This window comes from Bos indicus x Bos taurus, chromosome 16 (genome assembly GCF_003369695.1).
Source record: "Bos indicus x Bos taurus breed Angus x Brahman F1 hybrid chromosome 16, Bos_hybrid_MaternalHap_v2.0, whole genome shotgun sequence".
Classification (NCBI taxonomy): domain Eukaryota; kingdom Metazoa; phylum Chordata; class Mammalia; order Artiodactyla; family Bovidae; genus Bos; species Bos indicus x Bos taurus.
The window spans coordinates 71,912,541-71,930,984 of record NC_040091.1 but is presented as its reverse complement, the minus strand read 5'-3'; the positions used below and the strand labels follow the sequence as shown (position 1 = coordinate 71,930,984).

General features: G+C 49.1%; 1 protein-coding gene across 7 annotated transcripts in view; it reads left to right on the top strand.

Moving 5' to 3' along the window:
• HHAT (hedgehog acyltransferase) overlaps window positions 1-18,270 on the top strand; it is a 354,446-nt gene extending 336,176 nt beyond the window's left edge. For all 7 annotated transcript variants that reach the window (XM_027565683.1, XM_027565682.1, XM_027565686.1 and 4 more), the window contains one exon: window positions 17,277-18,270. In XM_027565683.1, coding sequence (XP_027421484.1) covers window positions 17,277-17,368 — 92 coding nt within the window. In that variant the 3' untranslated portion in view covers window positions 17,369-18,270. The remainder of the gene's footprint in view (window positions 1-17,276) is intronic.
• Window positions 18,271-18,444: the final 174 nt, after the last annotated feature.

The following is an 18,444-nucleotide window of genomic DNA, read 5'->3' as shown; positions in this document are numbered from 1 at the left end:
CATGGACAGAGGAGCCTGACGGGCTACAGTCTATAGGGTCGCAAAGAGTTGGACACGACCAAAGCAACTTGGCACACACATATCAGTCGCCCAACTACACTGGGAAATTTGCATGAGACAAGGCTTCAGAGCTAAGCCTTGCCTGCCCCCCAATTCAGTATTAAAGTAGGCAGTAGATGGGATGGATAGAAGGAAAAGAGGGGAGGGGAGGGAGAGAAACGGAGAGAGCAGGGAAGGAAGAAAAGGATGGAGGGAGGGGAAAAGAGAGGGGCAGGCAGGCTAGTCAAGCCTTGCTCCAGTTCCCAGCTGCAGGGCCAAGTGAGAATAGAAACAGCCTTTCCTGCTCGGCTCACTGAGCACTCTCTGCAGAGATGACGATGCTAGTAGTAACAAAGTTTGTCTTGATTTCTTCACTTAGTGAAGATTCAGAAACAGTGGACACTGAGCTGCTGTAGAAGACAAAAGCTGGTGCCGGTCGTGTTCTTCTGGCCGTCGTCCCGGCACGGCGGCCCCTGGAGTGCTCAGGGTGGCTGCTCCCATCTTGGCAGCTTGTTCCCCTAGCCTGTCCCTGCCTGTGGCTGGCTTCCCACCAACTCAGTGCCCTTGACCTCACACTTGCTGATGGTTGTAGAATACCTGTCAGGCTGGGCAACAGTAATAACCACTCTCACCCTTAAAATCTGGGAGAAAAAGGCACCTACTTAGTAGAAACATAGCAAAAGGACTTGAATAGACAGCTCTCAGAAAGAGGAAACACAGATGGCTCTAAAACAAATGAAAAGATGCTCGCTTTTTTTTATTTAGGTGTCATTGACATATAAAATTATATTAATTTCAGGTATATAAGGAGTCAGTATTTGTATATCAACCTCAACATGGGAAATGTAATTTACAAGCTCTAGATTGCAAAGATCAAAAAATTTAACCTCATATATTTAGCTCATGGTAACTCCTCTGTAGGGAATGGTTTGGAAATATCTACCAAAACTGAGCAGCCATTCTACTTCTAGGTATTTGTCATTCAGATACACTTTTATACATGTGAAATGAAATATTATGCAAAGATATTAATTGCAACATTGTTTATAATAGCAAAAGTTAGAACGGACCTAATGCCCATCAGAGGGAGTCAGGTAAATTATGGTACATAAATTCAGAAATTTCCACAACCATTAAAAAGGATGAAGCAATGTTACACATATATACATGGAACAATCCCCAGTATATAAAACCTTAAAAAATAAGGAAATGAACAGTGCATGTAGTATTTGTGTTCAAGATAATATATATTTCAGAATGAAAAATTTCAAACCATTTAAAATACTTGTGTACATATGTATGTGTTTGTGTGCACATGTATATATGGATATGTATGTTATGCTTCTGTGTGCATAGAATATCCCTGGGAGTAGAAACATGGAACTGAAAACAGATCTTCTAGGGAGAGAGGGGTCAGGTGGACTGGACACGGAGGTTGGAAGATGGAGATTTACTTTTCCCTGCTTACTCTTTGGAGCATTTGAATTTTATAATTGTCTGTTACCTGGTCAAAAAACAAACAGATTGAAAGCTGGGGTGAAAATCCATTCTAAGTCTTGCAGGGTAGATGGTCTTTCTGGAGGGCCGGCCTTCTTCCATTGAGGGGGGTTTATCCAGAGGCTGGAAGTTACTGGAAGGCATGTGCTTAGGAGAGTGGATAGCTCGCCATGGCTGCCTTCCGGCGCAGACACGGGTGATGGTCAGAATCCAGGCAGTCCGCGCTCCCTCCACCCTGTCTGCTCCTGCGCCCTTCGGAGCCAGGCTCTCGGTGCTCTGGGTCCGCTTCTCCAGAATGGAGGTCTCTGAGCACAGAGGCCAGTGCCCTGCCATTTTACCCAGCCCTCGCCGTGACGTCCAGCTCACAGAAACATCTTCCACGTTGGGAGACACCTTGTGGTCGTGACATCTTTTCACCCGGATTCCTGCATCTGTAACCGTAGGTCAGCCTTTTAATGTCTCCAGCATCTCTGGCATCAGCCAGCGTGTATGTAGTAAGAGCTCTGTAAGTATCGAATGATGCGTCTCAAGGATGAGTAGTTTATGATCAGATCCTTCCCAGCCCTTACAGTAAGGATGGAGCCAAATCTTCCCAAATGGGACCCAGGGCAGCCCCCTAGGGGAGGGAGGTGGAGGCCCCGCAGTGAAAGATGCCAGCGTTATAGCTCAGACCTCCACCCAGGGGTATCATGGGAGACCCGGAGAGGGGACCGTCACAGTCCCCTCTTGCATCACCAGCTCCGTGGCTGGGACACAAGTTCGGAAGGACTGGATGGATGTGATGGGTCAGATGGAGGGAAGTCCAGATCCACGCCATAGAGCTGACTCGTGCAGACGCCACCCTGTCCCCGTAGAGGAATCCGAGAAAGTGCCTGGCGGGCTGGTTCCACGCCCTGAGCTGACCCACACCGCGGGAGCAGCTGGGAACTCGGCAAGGAGTCCGGAGTGTAATAGTGCGCTCTGAGGTCACAAACAGAACCGCCTCAGAAAGCACGGCAGCTGAGATCTCTTCCCTGGAGGCCGACAACTAATCCCGTGGAAAGACTACCGGGAAGAGTGTAAACAGTGGGGCAGAGTTTCCCCGAAAAAGCCCAGCCTCCCACCCCTCCTCCTGGCTAAGCAGGAAGCCCAGAGGACTCAGCGGGAAGGGTGCACAAATCTAATTAGTGACTGTAGCTGAGTGAAAGCCGCTTAGTCGTGTCTGACTCTTTGTGACCCCATGGACTATACAGTCCATGGAATTCTCCAGGCTAGAATCCTGGAGTGGGTAGCATACCCCTTCTCCAGCCCATCTTCCTGACCCAGGAATCAACCTGGGGTCTCCTGCATTGCAGGCCAGTTCTTTACCAACTGAGCTATCAGGGACTACAGCTAACTACTTGTTAATTCCTAACATCCCTGAGAGATCCAGGCTGCTCTTGCCTTGTTCCTCCTCAGCTCCCCGTCAGCAGAGCCCTGTCCTGTCTTCTCTGCCCCCTAAAACACTGGTTTCAGCTGTGTGATTCTGAGTGGCTGGGCGAGGGGAGGAAGAGAACTTAACCTGTGAGCATCCCCCGTGAGTCTGCTGAAGGTTTGCTCTCTGCCAAGGCTTGCATGGGCTCAGGTACATCCGGGCTGCCCAGGTGAATGGGGTGCCAGAAGAGACCCTTGGCCATGAGGGGCACATCGCAGCCTGGGCTTGGAGCCGGGCAGTGCTGGCCTGTGGTTCTAGGCAGACCCCTGCCTCAGGGCCGTTGGCCAGAGTCAGTAGCCTGAGGGGAACACAGTGTTCTTCCGGAATGGCATCTTTAAGGCACAAAATGTTGTTCTCTGTAATGAAAAGAGTCTGAGTCACTTTATTTTTATTTGTTTATATCAATTATCTCTTTTTTATAAAGTACTGATAGTGGGGTTTAACCTTTGCCATTCATTAAAAAGTTTCGAGCGCAGCTTTCTCAGACTGTGTTCCTCTGCTACTCCTAAAACAAGGACAGCGGATTTGTGTGAGTCGTTTTATATGTCAGGTAAATAAATACCTTCTTAAGCCCCTCACTAAGAATCTGCTGCATCTGGTGATGTTTCCAGAGTTCTGATCCCAGCCCAGGCAGGGTACCCTTCCCTCCCCACTCCTGACTGGGGTGATCTTGCAGTCTAACTTCAGTCTTTGTCTGTACCTTTCCTGGGGCAGGGGGAGGGGAAGAGGATTTGAAGAGTTGAATTTTACAAGGCTCTAATCTCTAAGATTCCTGCCAAGAAGCAATTGTCTTCTGATTTCATGGCTGCAGTCACTGTCTGCAGTGATTTTGGAGCCCAAGAAGAGGAAATCTATCACTGTTTCCATCTTTCCACTTCTATTTGCCATGCAGTAATGGGACTGGATGCCATGATCTTAGTTTTTTTTTTTTTTTTTTTTTTAATATTTAGTCTTAAGCTGGCTCTTTCACTTTCCTCCTTCACTGTCATCAAAAGGCTCTTTAGCTCCTCTTCACTTTCCGCCATTAGGTATCATCCGCATGTCTGAGGTTGTTGATGTTTCCCCCACCTATCTTGATTCCAGCTTGTAACTCATCCAGCCCGGCATTGTTCACGATGTGCTCAGCATATAGGTTAAACAAACTGAGTGACAGCAGACAGCCCTGTCGTACTCCTTTCTCGATCTTGAACCAATCAGTTGTTCCATACAGGGTTCGAACTGTTGCTTCTTGACCTGCATACTGGTTTCTCAGGAGACAGGTAAGATGGTCGGGTATTCCCATCTCTCTAAGAGCTTTCCAGGGTTTGTCATGATCCACATAGTCAAAGGCTTTAGTGTAGTCAATGAAACAGAGATAGATGTTTTTCTTTTTTTTTTTTATGAATATAGAGGCAAAATCTTTATTTTATTTTATTTTTTTTGATTTTTTGATTTTTTTAAATTTTATTTTATTTTTAAACTTTACACAATTGTGTTGGTTTGGAGATAGATGTTTTTCTAAAATTCCCTTGCTTTCTCTGTAATCCAACGAATGTTGTCAATTTGATCTCTAGTTCCTCTTCCTTTTTTAAACCCTGCTTGGACATCTGCAAGTTCTTGGTTCGCATAATGCTGAAGCCTATCTAGCATGTAAGATTTTAAGCATGACCTTACTAGCATAGGAGATGAGTGCAATTGTCTGATGGTTTAGCACATTCTTTGATACTACCCTTCTTGGGGATTGGGATGAGGACTGACCTTTTCCAGTCCAGTGGCTGCTGCTGAGTCTTCCAGATTTGCTGACATAATGAATGCAAAACCTTGATGACATCATCCTTTAGGGATTTGAGTAGTTCTGCTGGAATTTCATCTCATCCACTAGCTTTATTAACAGCAGTGCTTCTTAAGGCCCACCTGATTTCATACTCCAGAATGTCTGGATCTGGGTAGCTAATCACACCATTGTAGTAATCTGTTTCATTAAGACCTTTTTCATACAGTTCTTCCATGCGTTCTTACCATCTCTTCTTGATCTCTTCAGCGTCTGCTAGGTCTCTACCATTTTTATCCCTTATTGTGCCCATCTTTGGGTGGAATGCTCCCTTGATGTTTCCAGCTTTCCTGAAGAGATCTCTAGTCATTCCCCTTTCGTTGTTTCCTTCTATTATTAAGCACTGCTTGAAGAAGGCCTTCTTGTCTCTTCTAGCTATTTTTTGGAACTCTGAATTTAATTGGATGTACCTTTCCCTCTCTCTCTCTCTTGCTTTTCACTTCTCCTCATTCTTCCACTATTTGTAAAGCCTCTTCAGACAACCACTCTGCCTTCTTGCTTTTCTTTTTCTTCGGGATGGTTTTGTTCACCGCCTCCTGTCCGGTATTACGGACCTCTGTCCATAGTACTTCAGGCACACTGCTAACTAGATCTAGTCCCATCAATCTGTTCGTTACCTCTACTGCGAAATCATACGGGAATTGATTGAAGTCATACCTGGCCAGCCTATTGTTTTTCCTGGTTTTCTTTAAGCCTGAATTTTGCTAGAAGAAGCTGATGATCTGAGCCACAGTCAGCTCCAGGTCTTGTTTTTGCTGACTGTATACAGCTTCTCCATCTTCACCTACTAAGAATGTAATCAATTCGATTTTGGTATGGACCATTTGGCAGGAGAAAAATGACAAACCTAGGCAGTGTGTTGAAAAGCAGAGACATTACTCTGCTGACAAAGATCTGCATAGTAAAGGCTATGGTCTTCCTAGAGGTCACATATGGTTGTCAGAGCCGGACCGTAAAGAAGGCAGAACGCCAAAGAATTGATGCCCTTGAACTGTGGTGCTGGAGAAGACTCCTGAAAGTCCCTTGGACTGCAAGGAAATCAAAGCAGTCAATCTTAAGGGTTGAATATTAACTAAACCCTGAATATAAACTAACCCTGAATATTAACTAAAAGGACTGATGCTGAAGCTGAATCTCCAGTATTTTAGTCATCGATGTGAACAGCTAACTCATTGGAAAAGTCCCTGATGCTGGGAAAGATTGAGGGCAGAAGTGGGTATCAGAGGATGAGATGGTTGGATGGCATCACTGATGCAATGAACATGAACTTGGGCAAACTCCGGGAGATGATGATGGACAGGGACGCCTGGCATGCTGCAGTCCATGGGGTCGCAAAGAGTCGGACATGACTGAGCGACTGAACAGTAACAATCTCTAAGAACTGGAAGGGGCCTTGTGGAGGGGGGGTCATCTGGTTTCATCTCCCGTCCGAGGCACCACCCTCTGAATGCTAGCAGGGATGGGAATCCAGGGAGGGGAGTGTGTAACTGTCACAGGCTCCTTTGGGTCGTAGCCAAAAATCTGCCCCTAACTTCCATCTCTTGGCTCCAGTTCTTTCTTCTGGGGTGACTTAGAATGAATCTAATTAATTCTCTTTCCATGTGGCCCCATGGCCTTTTTCCAGGCTAAACTTTAACTTATTACCGTGCCTACCCTGAGGAGCCCTTCCAGACCCTCCTTGAAGTGGCTTCCGCTTGACAGTATCTTTTGTAAAATAGGGTGCCTAGAATGAGTCCGCCTTGCCTGAGTCAACATTCTCACGTGGGTACTTTCTCTCACTCTCAGGCTGAATGCTCATCTCCCCATCTAGGCCCTGGTGGCCACGTGGCCTGAGGTGACGGCAGCAGTGACCATGGATGCTGCGCTTGCCCTACGCTCCCGCAGGACGTGGCCTTGCGCTCCTGTGGCCTTGCACCCCCATGGCCTTGCCCTCCTGCAAAGGAAGAGCAGCCATGTGTGGCTGGGGCTGCTCGATGCCTCTCTGCCCACCGTCAGCAGCGCCCTGGGTCTCCAGGGTGTGTGGGTTTGATGGGAGGGGCCCTATGGGATCTTTCTGTGTGTCTTCTCCCTCCTTGGAACAGCGACCTAAGAGCTCTTGCCCCATCCCGTGGAACCGCTCCCTGATGCTTCTTTAGCAGAGGGGAGCCCCGGGCTCGCTCAGACCTTAGCCGGCCGTTCCCAGGGCCGCCTTCACTTGCTGTCGGGACTGCCCATGTGCTCTATGTTCCTGCGGGGTGAGCAGGCTGCCACCCACCCCTGCCCCGAGCCGGCTGGCCAGTGTGGAACTGAGGACCCCGCCACCACCAGCGCGGGCCCGAGCTTGGGCGCCCATCTCACCTCTGCTCCTCACAGCCCTCCTCACACCAGCACCCTGGTTGCGACAATGCCTTTCCCAAATACCGTTTATGAATATTGCAGCCGCATCATTTCCAAACTCATCTTGGAGCTATTTCGTGCTTCGGTCTTCTGTCAGTTCCTTTAAAAAAAAAAAAAATTGGAGTAGAGGTGCTTTACAATGTTATGTTACTTTCTGTTGTACAACCTCGTGAATCATTTGCATGTATACATATATCCGCTCTCTCCTGGGCCTCCCTTCCACCTCCTCCATCCTCCCCTCTTTAGGTCATCACAGAGCACTAAGCTGAGCCCCTAGGCCTTAGAGTAGCTTCCTGCTAGCTATCTGCTTCATCCATAGTAGTGCATATATGTCAGTCCCTTTTGAAGAAGGCAAGAGGCAGTTCCGGTGGTTAAAGTCAGCATTAAAGAGACGATGGCTTAAGTGGTAAAGAATCCGCCTGCAATGCAGGAGATGCAGGTTCGATCCCTGGGTTGGTGAAGATTCCCCTGGAGAAGGAAATGACAACCCAGTCCAGTATTCCTATATGGAAAGTCCCATGGACAGAAGAGCCTGGTGTGGGCTATTGTTTATAGGGTTGCAAAGAGTTGGACACAATTGAGCACGCACACACAATGAGACCGGACCCATGGGCTCAGTACCCATAGAGAGAAACTGCATCCTGGCCACCGACAGCACCCCAGGCAGGGACATGGGGAGCAGGCACGGCCCCGGGATGAGAAGCAGCAGCCACTCAGGACGGTGCGTAGACAAGCTCTTGGCTCCACAGCACCTCCTGCGCTCAGTCGGATCCCTCCCTCAGCGTGGAGATGAGCATAGCCCACAGTGAGTGGGAGCAGTGAGGTGAGAATAAAGCCCGCTCTGCCAGGCAGGAACAGCTCCTCCCCTTCCCCTGGGGTGGCTGGCGTGTCTAACGGGCGGTAGCGTCCGAGAACTCCGGGAGAGACGCTGCTGTCTCTGCCGGGAGCTTGGTTGTATCATTGTGTTCTTTGCTGAGAAATCGAAGTAATTTGGAGTCGTTTACCTAGCAACAGCTTTAGGAAAAGAACATGTCAGAGAGATGTGCTGACATCACCCTTTCAGAGGTGCATGTGGTGTAGGTGCCGTGTCTTCTCTCCCTTTCCAGCTCTCCCGCTACGTTCCTTTCATGGTGACAGGAAGTGGGATGACCAGGGTGGCCTTCCTGACCCACTGTCCTTTGTTAACGTCTAGGTGTTCTCAGCCAGTCCCTGCCAGGCGCCTCTTCTCCTGGGCACACATACAAGTGTCGATGATGCTTCAGCTGTGGGCACTTCTGTCCATTGGCTCCATGGCCCACAGCTGGGGCCAGATGTGCATACCTAGGGTTTCTTGATTGGGGATTTTGCAACAACTGTCATTTTTGATTAGGGATCTGAGAGTCTTGTGACTGAGTACTCAGAAGGACTCATGCATCCATATATGTTTATTCAGTGACCGTTTAACCATGGGCGCCCTGATCCTAGGGGCCTGAGGGGAAAGGAGCCGGTTCATGGTCTCAGACTTGTGCCGCCTCCCGTCCAGAAGAGGCATCTCCTCGCGGCTGTCCTGCCTCTGCTGCCTTCCCGGGACGGGGATGCCCAGAGGGTCCTGAGCCCGTCCCGGGATGAAGGGCTTCAGCTGCTGGCGAGTTTCTCTGCCTGTAGAGTGGCCCTCCCCTGCCCACCCCCCACCCCCATCCTGCTTCCAAAGCTAGCCCGTTCTATATTTGCAGGCGCTTCTCTTCTCTTCTCCAGGGTCTCTGTGATTCCAGAGAAACAGTGCCATCTGCCACCCCGTGCCCCTGTGCCACGGTCCCCAGACCGCCACTGTCCCGTGCATGCACACTTGGATGAGAAGGCAAAGCAAACCCTCTAAGCTCAGCCGCCTCCATCCTAGCACCATGTCAGCTTACTGGCGTCAGCCCATCGTCCCGGTGACCCAGGCGTTGAGACAGTAGCCCGAAATAGGCTGTTTAAAAACAAAAATAGGAAAGGAACACGTTAAGGAAGAGAAGTGGCTGGGGAGTGTGGTCCGACTGGGCAGCCTCTGGCCCTGGCGGCCGGAGTGGAGATCCTGGCAGCGGCGGCAGGGACGGGCTTCTGGCAGGCCGGCCCCCACCCATCTGGTTCTGGAGAGAGAAAATGTGTGTTTTCTTGGCACCTCTTTCCACCTGCATGGTCAGGATAAGAAGAAGCGGCTCCAGTTTGTTCTCCCCACTTTCTCAATTTCACATGAAATGATTCTGCTTTATGGCAGTGAGCACTTCAGTAAGTGCCCGCCCACAGGGCCTGGGGCTGGGAGGTGGGCAGGATGAAAAACAGCGCAGGTTGGCTTCTTCAGGATGTGACATTGAGTGTGAACAGCGTGATTTATTAAAGACCGCTGTTCATGCCAGTTAAAGTGTGCACACAGTGCCCCCAGCAAACGACTCTTGCTCGGGATGGCAGGAAGGCCCCCGGGGCGGTCAGAGTCACCCCTTCCTTCCTCCCTGTCCCCCTGCTGGATGCTCTGTGGAGGCTCAGCCCATGACCAGGATCAAATACCTGCGGCTCTATGTTAACAAAAGCCCATCCAGGCACTGGGAGCACGCGCCTCAGTGGCCCCGGTCTGAATTAACAGTTGCCATGACAAGGCGTGCAAACATGTTCCTCCAGGCTTGTTCCCCCCATTACACAGATGGAGAAACTGGGGAGCCCTGGGAGAGGGGGTGACCAAGCAGCTTAGTGATGATGATGTTTGAAAACAGAAGCCTGCTGCTTCCCGCTCTGTTTCCTTAGCGCCATGAGTAGAGGGGATGAAATGAGATTTGGAGGCAGAAGAGTTAAAGGCACCAGGCAGAGAAGCGGGGCTCCGTGTGAGCCTCCCCTCCACGTGGTCCGAGGCCCAGCACCGCTTCGGAGCGCAGGCGGCCGAGCACACCCAGAGCCACACAGCCCTGGGCTCCAAGCGCGACTTGGTGACCCCTTAGCTTTCAGACCTTGAGAAGGTTGCTCTGCCTCTCTGAGCCTTGGTTTCCCTTTCCGTGAAGTGGGGCTGATGATACCCCTTGAGAGGGTGGTTGTGAGGCTGTGGCATGCCTCCGCAAAGGCCCTGGTGACCCGTAAACGCTCAGTGCTCATCTGTCCCCTTGCTCAGCGTGTGAACCACTGGTGGGGCCCTCTGCAGAGTCAGCCCTCTGAGAGGCCCCCGGAACAGGGGGCCCGGAGGCTGGCTCTTGGACCAGCAGCGTCCACGTCACCAGGGATCCTGGTAGAAACGCAGATCTCAGGCCTGCCCAGGCGTCCTGGATCACAACCTCTGGGGGACGGGACCGTGCATTCTAACACTGAGAACCAGTTCTAGGATTTCACATGTCAGTTTTGAACAAATTAGAACCATGTAGTTCTTTTTCATGAGAGGGTGTGAAAGAAGCAGTTGATTTTGTTTTGTTTTTGGAAAAATACCGAGGCCTCCAAAGCTGGGTTTGAGGCCCAGGTTTGTAAATTACATGAAGGTAAGAAATGGTTCCTCTAGCCCTAGAGTAGCAAGAGCCTGTTCTTCAGACCTCCTGTCCATATTCCCACGGGTTTGAAAACAGACCTGGCAGCTTACAGGCTCGGAAGCCTGGGCAGCTGTGGTCCTGCTGGGCATCTTTCAATAAGGTAGCCCGTGGACAGGGAAAGGCTCCTGCCCTGTAGATGTATCAGATGAAAGCTCTAAATTGAGCTGTGAAGGAAGGTCTGAAAGTGCAGGACCATTTGATGAACTGCTCCACAATCTCTCTAGGCCGGGGCTACCGAAATAAAACTACCAAAGTCCCTTATTATTTCTCCCCCATCAGATCTGAGTGTTGTTAAACATCAAGTGCTGTCAGGAGCGGGCTGTTTTAATGAAGACAGCACATAAAGTCCTTCTGAATAATTAATGAAATGGGGGTAGCTGAAGCCAGTACATGGTGCAGAGTGCCCTGCTGTTTCTCAGATCCTGAGCCAGCCCCCGGGAACCAGTCTGATGTAGGAGCTCATTCTCAAAGGGAAAAACAGCCCCCACTGTTCTCAGAGTAGAAAATGGCACCAAGGCAGACCCATATATATATGTGTACACACACATAAACACATAGGGTGTGGGGCTGGGGTTCACAGTATCTACTAGATGGAAAGGCACAGGTGCAAGCCAGTCAGCTCAAAGAGATGGTGACCGAATTTGAGGCAGTTGAACTGAGGTGGACGAGCCTGGAGCCTGTTACACAGAGCGAAGTCAGTCAGAGAAAAACCAGTATTGTTTATTAACACATATATATGGAATCTAGGAAAATGGTACCGATGAACCTGTTTGCAGGGCAGAAACAGAGACACAGACGTGAAAAACAGACTTGTGGACACAGTGAGGGAAGCAGAGGGCGGGATGAACTGAGAGAGTCGCACTGAAATACACACACCACCGTGTGTAAAGCAGATAGCCAGTGGGAAGCTGCATTATGACAGGGAGCTCAGCCTGGTGCTCTGTGATGACCCAGAGGGGTGGGATGCGGAGGTGGGAGGGAGGCTCAAGAGCCAGGGCATGTATGTATACTTACAGCTGATTTCACATTGTTGTACGGCAGAAACTAATACAACATTATAAAGAAATTATCCTCCAATTAAAAAAGATGGTGACCAAGTGCTAGAGGAGTTCCTGGTGTCCCCGACAGAACCAGCTTTTCCCCTTTTCAATGTTATAGCAGAGAACAGGTCCTGAGGGGACCCTGGGACCATGGCTTTTACTATTAGGAGTAGCCCTTCTGTCTGTTAACATACGGTACACAGTCTCTGTGACACACACCAACTGGCGTCAGTCCCGAGGGTGCTGTCTGAGGCAGTGGGCAGGGTCAGTGAGAGGGAATATATTCTTTGGCCTCAAAATCCATCAGTCACCACATCCTGTGACTGTTCTGCAGCATCTCTGAAAGTCACCTCTGCATTCCATTTCTCTGTTGGGTATCCTCCAAGCCTGCCCACTCACAAAGGCCCTCTGTGGAGGCAGAAAACCCTCAATCTCACATCCAGGATGGTGACGTGGGATGTTGTATGTGCACCTGCATCCCAGGGATATACGGATGGATATGTTGGTGGTCCTTGCTGATTGGGGCCACCACAGTTGTGTTCTCGGCTCTGGCCAAGGCAAGCTTGTCTGGGAGGTGAGAGCCATCTTCCTTTGTAGCATGACTGCACTCAAGATGGGAAACTCGTCTTTTCCCTGTCTTAGAATGGCTGAGAGTCAGTGGATGACATTGCTGCTTCATGGGGCCAGAAAGTGAGAGTCTATTTGTCCAGCTATAGGGACCCAAGAACCAAGCAGAGAGGGTCACGATGTTCCTCATCCCTCAGGAGAACCAGCAAGGTAATGACTGAGCACTGGATGAGCAGGAGGGGCATCAGACAGCAGGGTGTCAGAGCCTCTGGCTAGAGAACTTGCCTGAGTAGATGAAGGGAGGAAGCTCTGTTCAGTTCTGTTCAGTCACTCAGTCAGATCTGACTCTTGGCAACCCCATGGACTGCTGCACGCCAGGCCTCTCTGTCCATCACCAACTCCCAGAGCTTGTTCAAACTCACATCCATTAAATCAGTAATGCCATCCAACCATCTCTTCCTCTGTCGTCCGTTTCTCCTCCTGCCTTAAATCTTTCCCAGCCTCAGGGTCTTTTCCAATGAGTCAGTTCTTTGCATCAGGTGGCCAAAGTATTGGAGTTTCAGCTTCAACATCAGTCCTTCCAATGAATATTTAGGACTGATTTCCTTTAGGATGGACTGGTTGGATCTCCTTGTAGTCCAAGGGACTCTCAGGAGTCTTCTCCAACACCACAGTTCAAAAGCATCAATTCTTCTGCACTCAGCTTTCTTTATGGTCCAACTCTCACATCCATACATGACTACTGGAGAAACCATAGCTTTGACTAGACAGACCTTTGTTGGCAGAGTAATGTCTCTGCTTTTTAATATGCTGTCTAGGTTGGTCATAGCTTTTCTTCCAAGGAGCAAGCGTCTTTTAATTTCATGGCTGACTGAACTGAACTGAACTGAAATGATAGATAATTGTAGGTAAAGCTAAAGGACAGACTCAGGTCCTTCAAACTGTTCTCCAAGTAGGATTCAACCAGACCACGTGGGCTTGGGTTGTGGTCTCTGGACCCTTTTGAGGCAATAGAGCTTCAAGCAAGAATATTAGTATAGGTGAGTAATTTCTATCTCATAGTGTTGTGCGAGTTCACCAAGTTTGTGTATTCTTTGTAAACTGAATAGCAGATTGCATATTCTTTGTAAACTACTCACGTGTGGACAGAGACTAGGGTTCTGGTTGACTGAAAGGAAGGATGAGAAGAAAGCATCACTGCAGTTTGTTCATATTCTGCTCACCAGCCTTTTTCTTCTAAAAATGGTCAGCAGTGGGGTGGGCTTTGAAAAGACCTCGTTAGAGCCAAGATGGCGGCCACAGGCTCAGCAGTGTTGCCTGACCTGACAGCGGAGTGAACCTTTGATGGTGTAAGTGATAGCTCATTCAGCAGCTCAGCTAACTCCTCTCCCAGTAGGAAGGATTGATTTCTTCCCCCGGATAGGGATAGGGATTTGTGCTGATTCAGCAGCTGAATGAATCTGCATGGATAAGAGAGTTTCTCTGGTCATCTTTCTCAGAGGGTCCAGTAGAAGAAAGAATGATTAGGGCAGCCGGTGTTCAGTCCCACATGTGGCAAGTTCTGCTCCTGGGGGCGGTGAGGGAGTAAAGACTCAGCATTGTGTAAAAATGAACTGCATCTTCCTACTATTTGAATTTCAATACCTTGGGCATGGATAGCCTAGGAGATTGCAGCATAGCACTGCAAGTCTGCGATTTGCTGATGTTCCAAAAACACCTTTAGAATGGCAAAATTTTATTGAGAAATAATTTATGCACAATAAAATATATCCATTTAATGTATTTTCCAGTTGTATATACACTGAAAAGCAGTCCCATAATCAAGGTGCTCAACATCTTTGTTATCCCCAAAGACTCCTAGAGCCCCTTTGTGGTCTGATTCTCCCTCTGCTCCAGCCCCAGGCCACCACCGACATGCTTTTTGTTACTATAAATCAGTTTGCACTTCACACAAATAGAATAATATCACATGTGTTATTCTGTTGATGTCTTCTTTCACTCAGGATACATTTTTTATTGTGGTAAATAATATATAACATAAAAGTTACCATTGTGATAATGTTTAGTCTACAGTTCAGTGGTACAGCCACATTGTTATGCAGCCACCATCCATATTCAGAACAGTTTTCCCCTCGCAAAACTAAAACTCTGTAACCATTTAACACGAACTCCCCTCTCCTCTCAACCCCTGGCAACCACCATTGTGTTGTTCGTCTTTGTCGATTTGACTACTCTAGGCACTTCAGATAGGTGGAAGTCTTGCAGTGTTTGTCCCTTTGTGCCTGGCTTATTTCATTTACCGTGTCTTCAGGGTTCATCCATGTCGTAGCCAGTGTCAGAATCCCCTTTTTATAGCTGATTAATATTGAACCATGGATATAGACCGCGTTTTGCGTACCCATCCATCTTGCAGTAGACGCTGGGTTGCTTCTACCTTTGTGCTGCCGTGAACTTGGGTGTAGGAATCTCTCTTCTGGTTCTTGCTTTGAATTCTTTGGGGGCATGTGTGTGGTAATTCTACGCTTGACTTTTGGGGGAACCTCCATACTCTTTTTCCATAGTGGCTGCACCATTCTACCATGTTACTTTTTAAACAGAGTTTTGCCTTAGACCTGCACCTTGTTCTGATTATCCCTTTCCATTCCAGAAAACCAATTAGACATATCCTTTGACTTCCCATAGCCCTGCACGATAATGGTCTTTTCCTTCAGTATCCCGAGCCTCTGCCTTTCCAGTCCTTCATACTGATGTAATTGCTCAGAGAATGGCTCAGCCTTAATAACCTCAAGTGAAATCGCACGGCTCACTTTCTATTAGCTACAGCCATTTCCCCTCTGTGTCCTACCTGTCCCTCATTAGCTGCAGTTATTATGCAACCTGCCAGTATCCTGTGAGCAATATCAGGATACAGCCGCCCACATCCTGTTAACTCCTTCTGTTACACCCCTGCCTTGGTCCTCTTCATTGAATCTGTTATGCTATATATACATCCTACTTATGCATGTAGCTGTAACTTAAATAATCTGGCCTGTTCACTATCCCCCAATCTTTTGCAACCATCATCTGACATCCTGTTCGTAACATCTTCACTGCTGACTCACTGTTCCCTTGTTGATAAGTCCAGGTAACAAAAGCCCACCAGGCAGCTGCACACATCGATTCTGGGGGCCCAGCTCTGAATGTACAGTGTGTGCAGGGGGCCTTAGTGTAGGATCTTTTCCTCTGAGCAGTGCGGTACAGCCCACCAGTCATCTTAATGGAGAGAGAGAGATTGAGTGTGTGTGTGTGCATGCATGTGTTTGAGGATGTAGGGATAAGGGAGTTTTCCAGACACACAGGATTGGAAAGCTGGTAAGAAGGGACAACATGGAAGAAGACTACTTACTGGGGAAAGGTGAGGGGGTGAGAGGACTGCAGGATGGTGTCAGTGTTCGCTTGGTGGGACAGAGCCCTTTTTGATGCCACATTTTCCATTCATGGTTGACAAGTCCGGATGACTGTGCGGCACAGCAGCCCTTGGCATGTCACCAAAATGGCTGCCCACCCCAGGTTCTTTTCAGTTTTATGATCCTGTGCTTATCTAAGGTCTGATGAAGCGGGGCTCTGCCCCTAGCACGCCCCCTACACTTGGGCCAGACCTGCTTGGTTAGCAGCTGCTGCAGGTGAAGACCTCGTTCCTTCAGGTGAGCACAGAGGAAGACGTTCACATCTAGAACAGGGCCAGGCCCACAGCAGAGGCCCGTAAAGTGTTGGTTGAATGCGGTGGAAGGGCGACTTGTGTAATCTGTCTTTGCCTTGTCATCACCGATCTTAACTCCTGAGGTCAGGAAAGGAGAATGGGTTCTTGGCAGCCATCTGGCACACACTGGGGTGACTGGCTGTAGGCACACGCATGTGATAAAAAGACTAATGAGCTGTGTGGACATAAGAGAGTTCCCAGGAAATCCTTTGTGTTTCTGAAACACTTTTTTAAAACGCTACCAAATCTGTGACCTTCTTTGATTCCATATGCTTTCCTGTATGTTGGGCCTCCCGTTGTGTGGATGGAGAAGCTGAGATGGTGCTGGGGTCTCCGAGCAGAGTCGGGACTGCGGCCATCTCGCTGCCTCTCTGCCTTGCACACAGTGACGTGAGGGGGGATTTCCAGGGCCCAGCGGTGGTCCAGACTGAACTCACCTCTAGTTAGGGCTCCCTACACTTGTGTGTGCTGGGCAGAAGCTTCCATGCGATGTCCCCTGACAGCCATAGGGCCAAGCACAGCTGTGCATCAGTCGCCACACCCCAGCTTTGTGTAAGTGAAACTGCTTTGTTCTCCCGCCTCCGCAGCCAGTCTCTGGCTCCTGTGTTTGCCAAACACCTGCTGATGCCTCTCCCTACACACAGCTGAAGTCCGGGTCTGCCTTCTGTACCTGAAGCTCCCCCCCCCCACCTCTTCCTGCTCCCTGAGGTTACTGAGGACCAGGTGTAACAGGTCCCCTGACATGTGGGTCTGTGCCACGGCGGTGACAGATCTGAGGGCCTCCAAGCAGGATGGGTCCATCTTGAGGCTGAAAAAAGTACCTGGTTGTCCTGGGCTTCTGTGTGCTTGTGGATGGTGTGCGATTCAATGGTCAACGTATATTTTGCAATTTACTATGGGTCTCGTGGACTTTTCATCTTTTTTGGTTATTAAATGCTTTAGTCTTCTAAATATGTATTCTTCAAAAGCTTGTCCTGTTTCTAAACATAGTTTGTGTGTATGATAGGGCTCCCCTCATTTTATGGTGACCCCAGTGGGCATGTAGGGGTCCACGTGCTGCTGTTCCAGTTTGAACACCATGAGGTGATCTAGGAGACGTGTGTCTTAATGCCTAAACTGAGGCCCATGCTGTTTCTTAGGCAGCCTTCTCTAGTGGACGGTTTGCACCAGTCCTACCCCAGGTCCTACCCCAGGCTTGTCTAACCGCTCTCCCGTTTCTGTCGCCCTCCTGCAGGCTGGCCGTGGGTGACCCTGTCTGTCCTGGGATTCCTGTACTGCTACTCGCATGTGGGCATTGCCTGGGCCCACACTTACTCTGGTCACTGACGGCGCCGGGCCCAGGTCTGCCCTTGTCACTGGTTTCCAGGGCACGTGGTGCTCCACCCGCACCTCGAACCTCAAGGTAACCTCCAGGGGACCTGCTCATCTTTTGTTGAAGTTACCTCACTCCAGGACTGGAAACTTGAGCTCTCGTAACTTTGGGAACTTAGAGATCCTCTTCCCAGCCTCCTCCTTTGCCTCTAGAGTAAGCTGGACCCCAAGCAGTAAAACGTCTTGCCTAGCTGTAGACGGTGATGTTGTGGTCCAGACCCCACATTCTTTCTCCTTTACCAAGAATTAAATGCAATAGACATTTCTTGATTGAGGCATATAAATTCTGATTAGTGATAGGCCTGTCTTCCACTGGGCAGTGTTTCTGAAACGTGTTGGGTCAGCGGCATTTAAGTGACTCCTTCCCTGCTTCCTGCAGTGCACTTTGTAGAGCCAGCACTGAGAGTCGCATCACATTTAGCTCCTCGGCAGGGGCGTGACAAAGCCGCAGCTGTGTTGCCGACTACTGGGTCCAAGGAGATCGAATATAGACGTCAGTACCTAAGGAGGGCTGCTACTTGAGTTCATCATTCATCAGGGTCATCGCCATTTGGTTGCTTGTTCCCTAGATTTGCAGGAAGTATAAACAGAGGAGTTCCTCTACCTGACAGTTAATTATTTCCTAGTAAAGAAGTATAATTTAAAAAAAAGAAAACAAACAGGGAGTGGTGTATGACAGACAGGTGCTATGGGGCAAGTCAAAGAGGGTAAAGAGGACTTCCTGTGGTCTCTCCCTCTCCACGCAAGTCCCGACAGCCCTCTCCCCCTGAGTGGTTCACACTCGGTGGTTTACCGTCAGAGGTTGATGCTGTTTGTTTCCAATAAAATGGAGCCCTTTCTACCATACAGACACTTCATATTTTTGTAAAATTGTCTTGAATATTTTTTGAAGAAAATGTTTAAAGTCGAAACACGCTTACTTAATTCTGAATTATTCACTCTTCTGGAAGGATGCTAATAGGCCGCTAATGGCCTCAAGTGGTAGATAATTCAGAATACTTCCATTTGGCTTTGCTTTTTCCTTTTCTGAG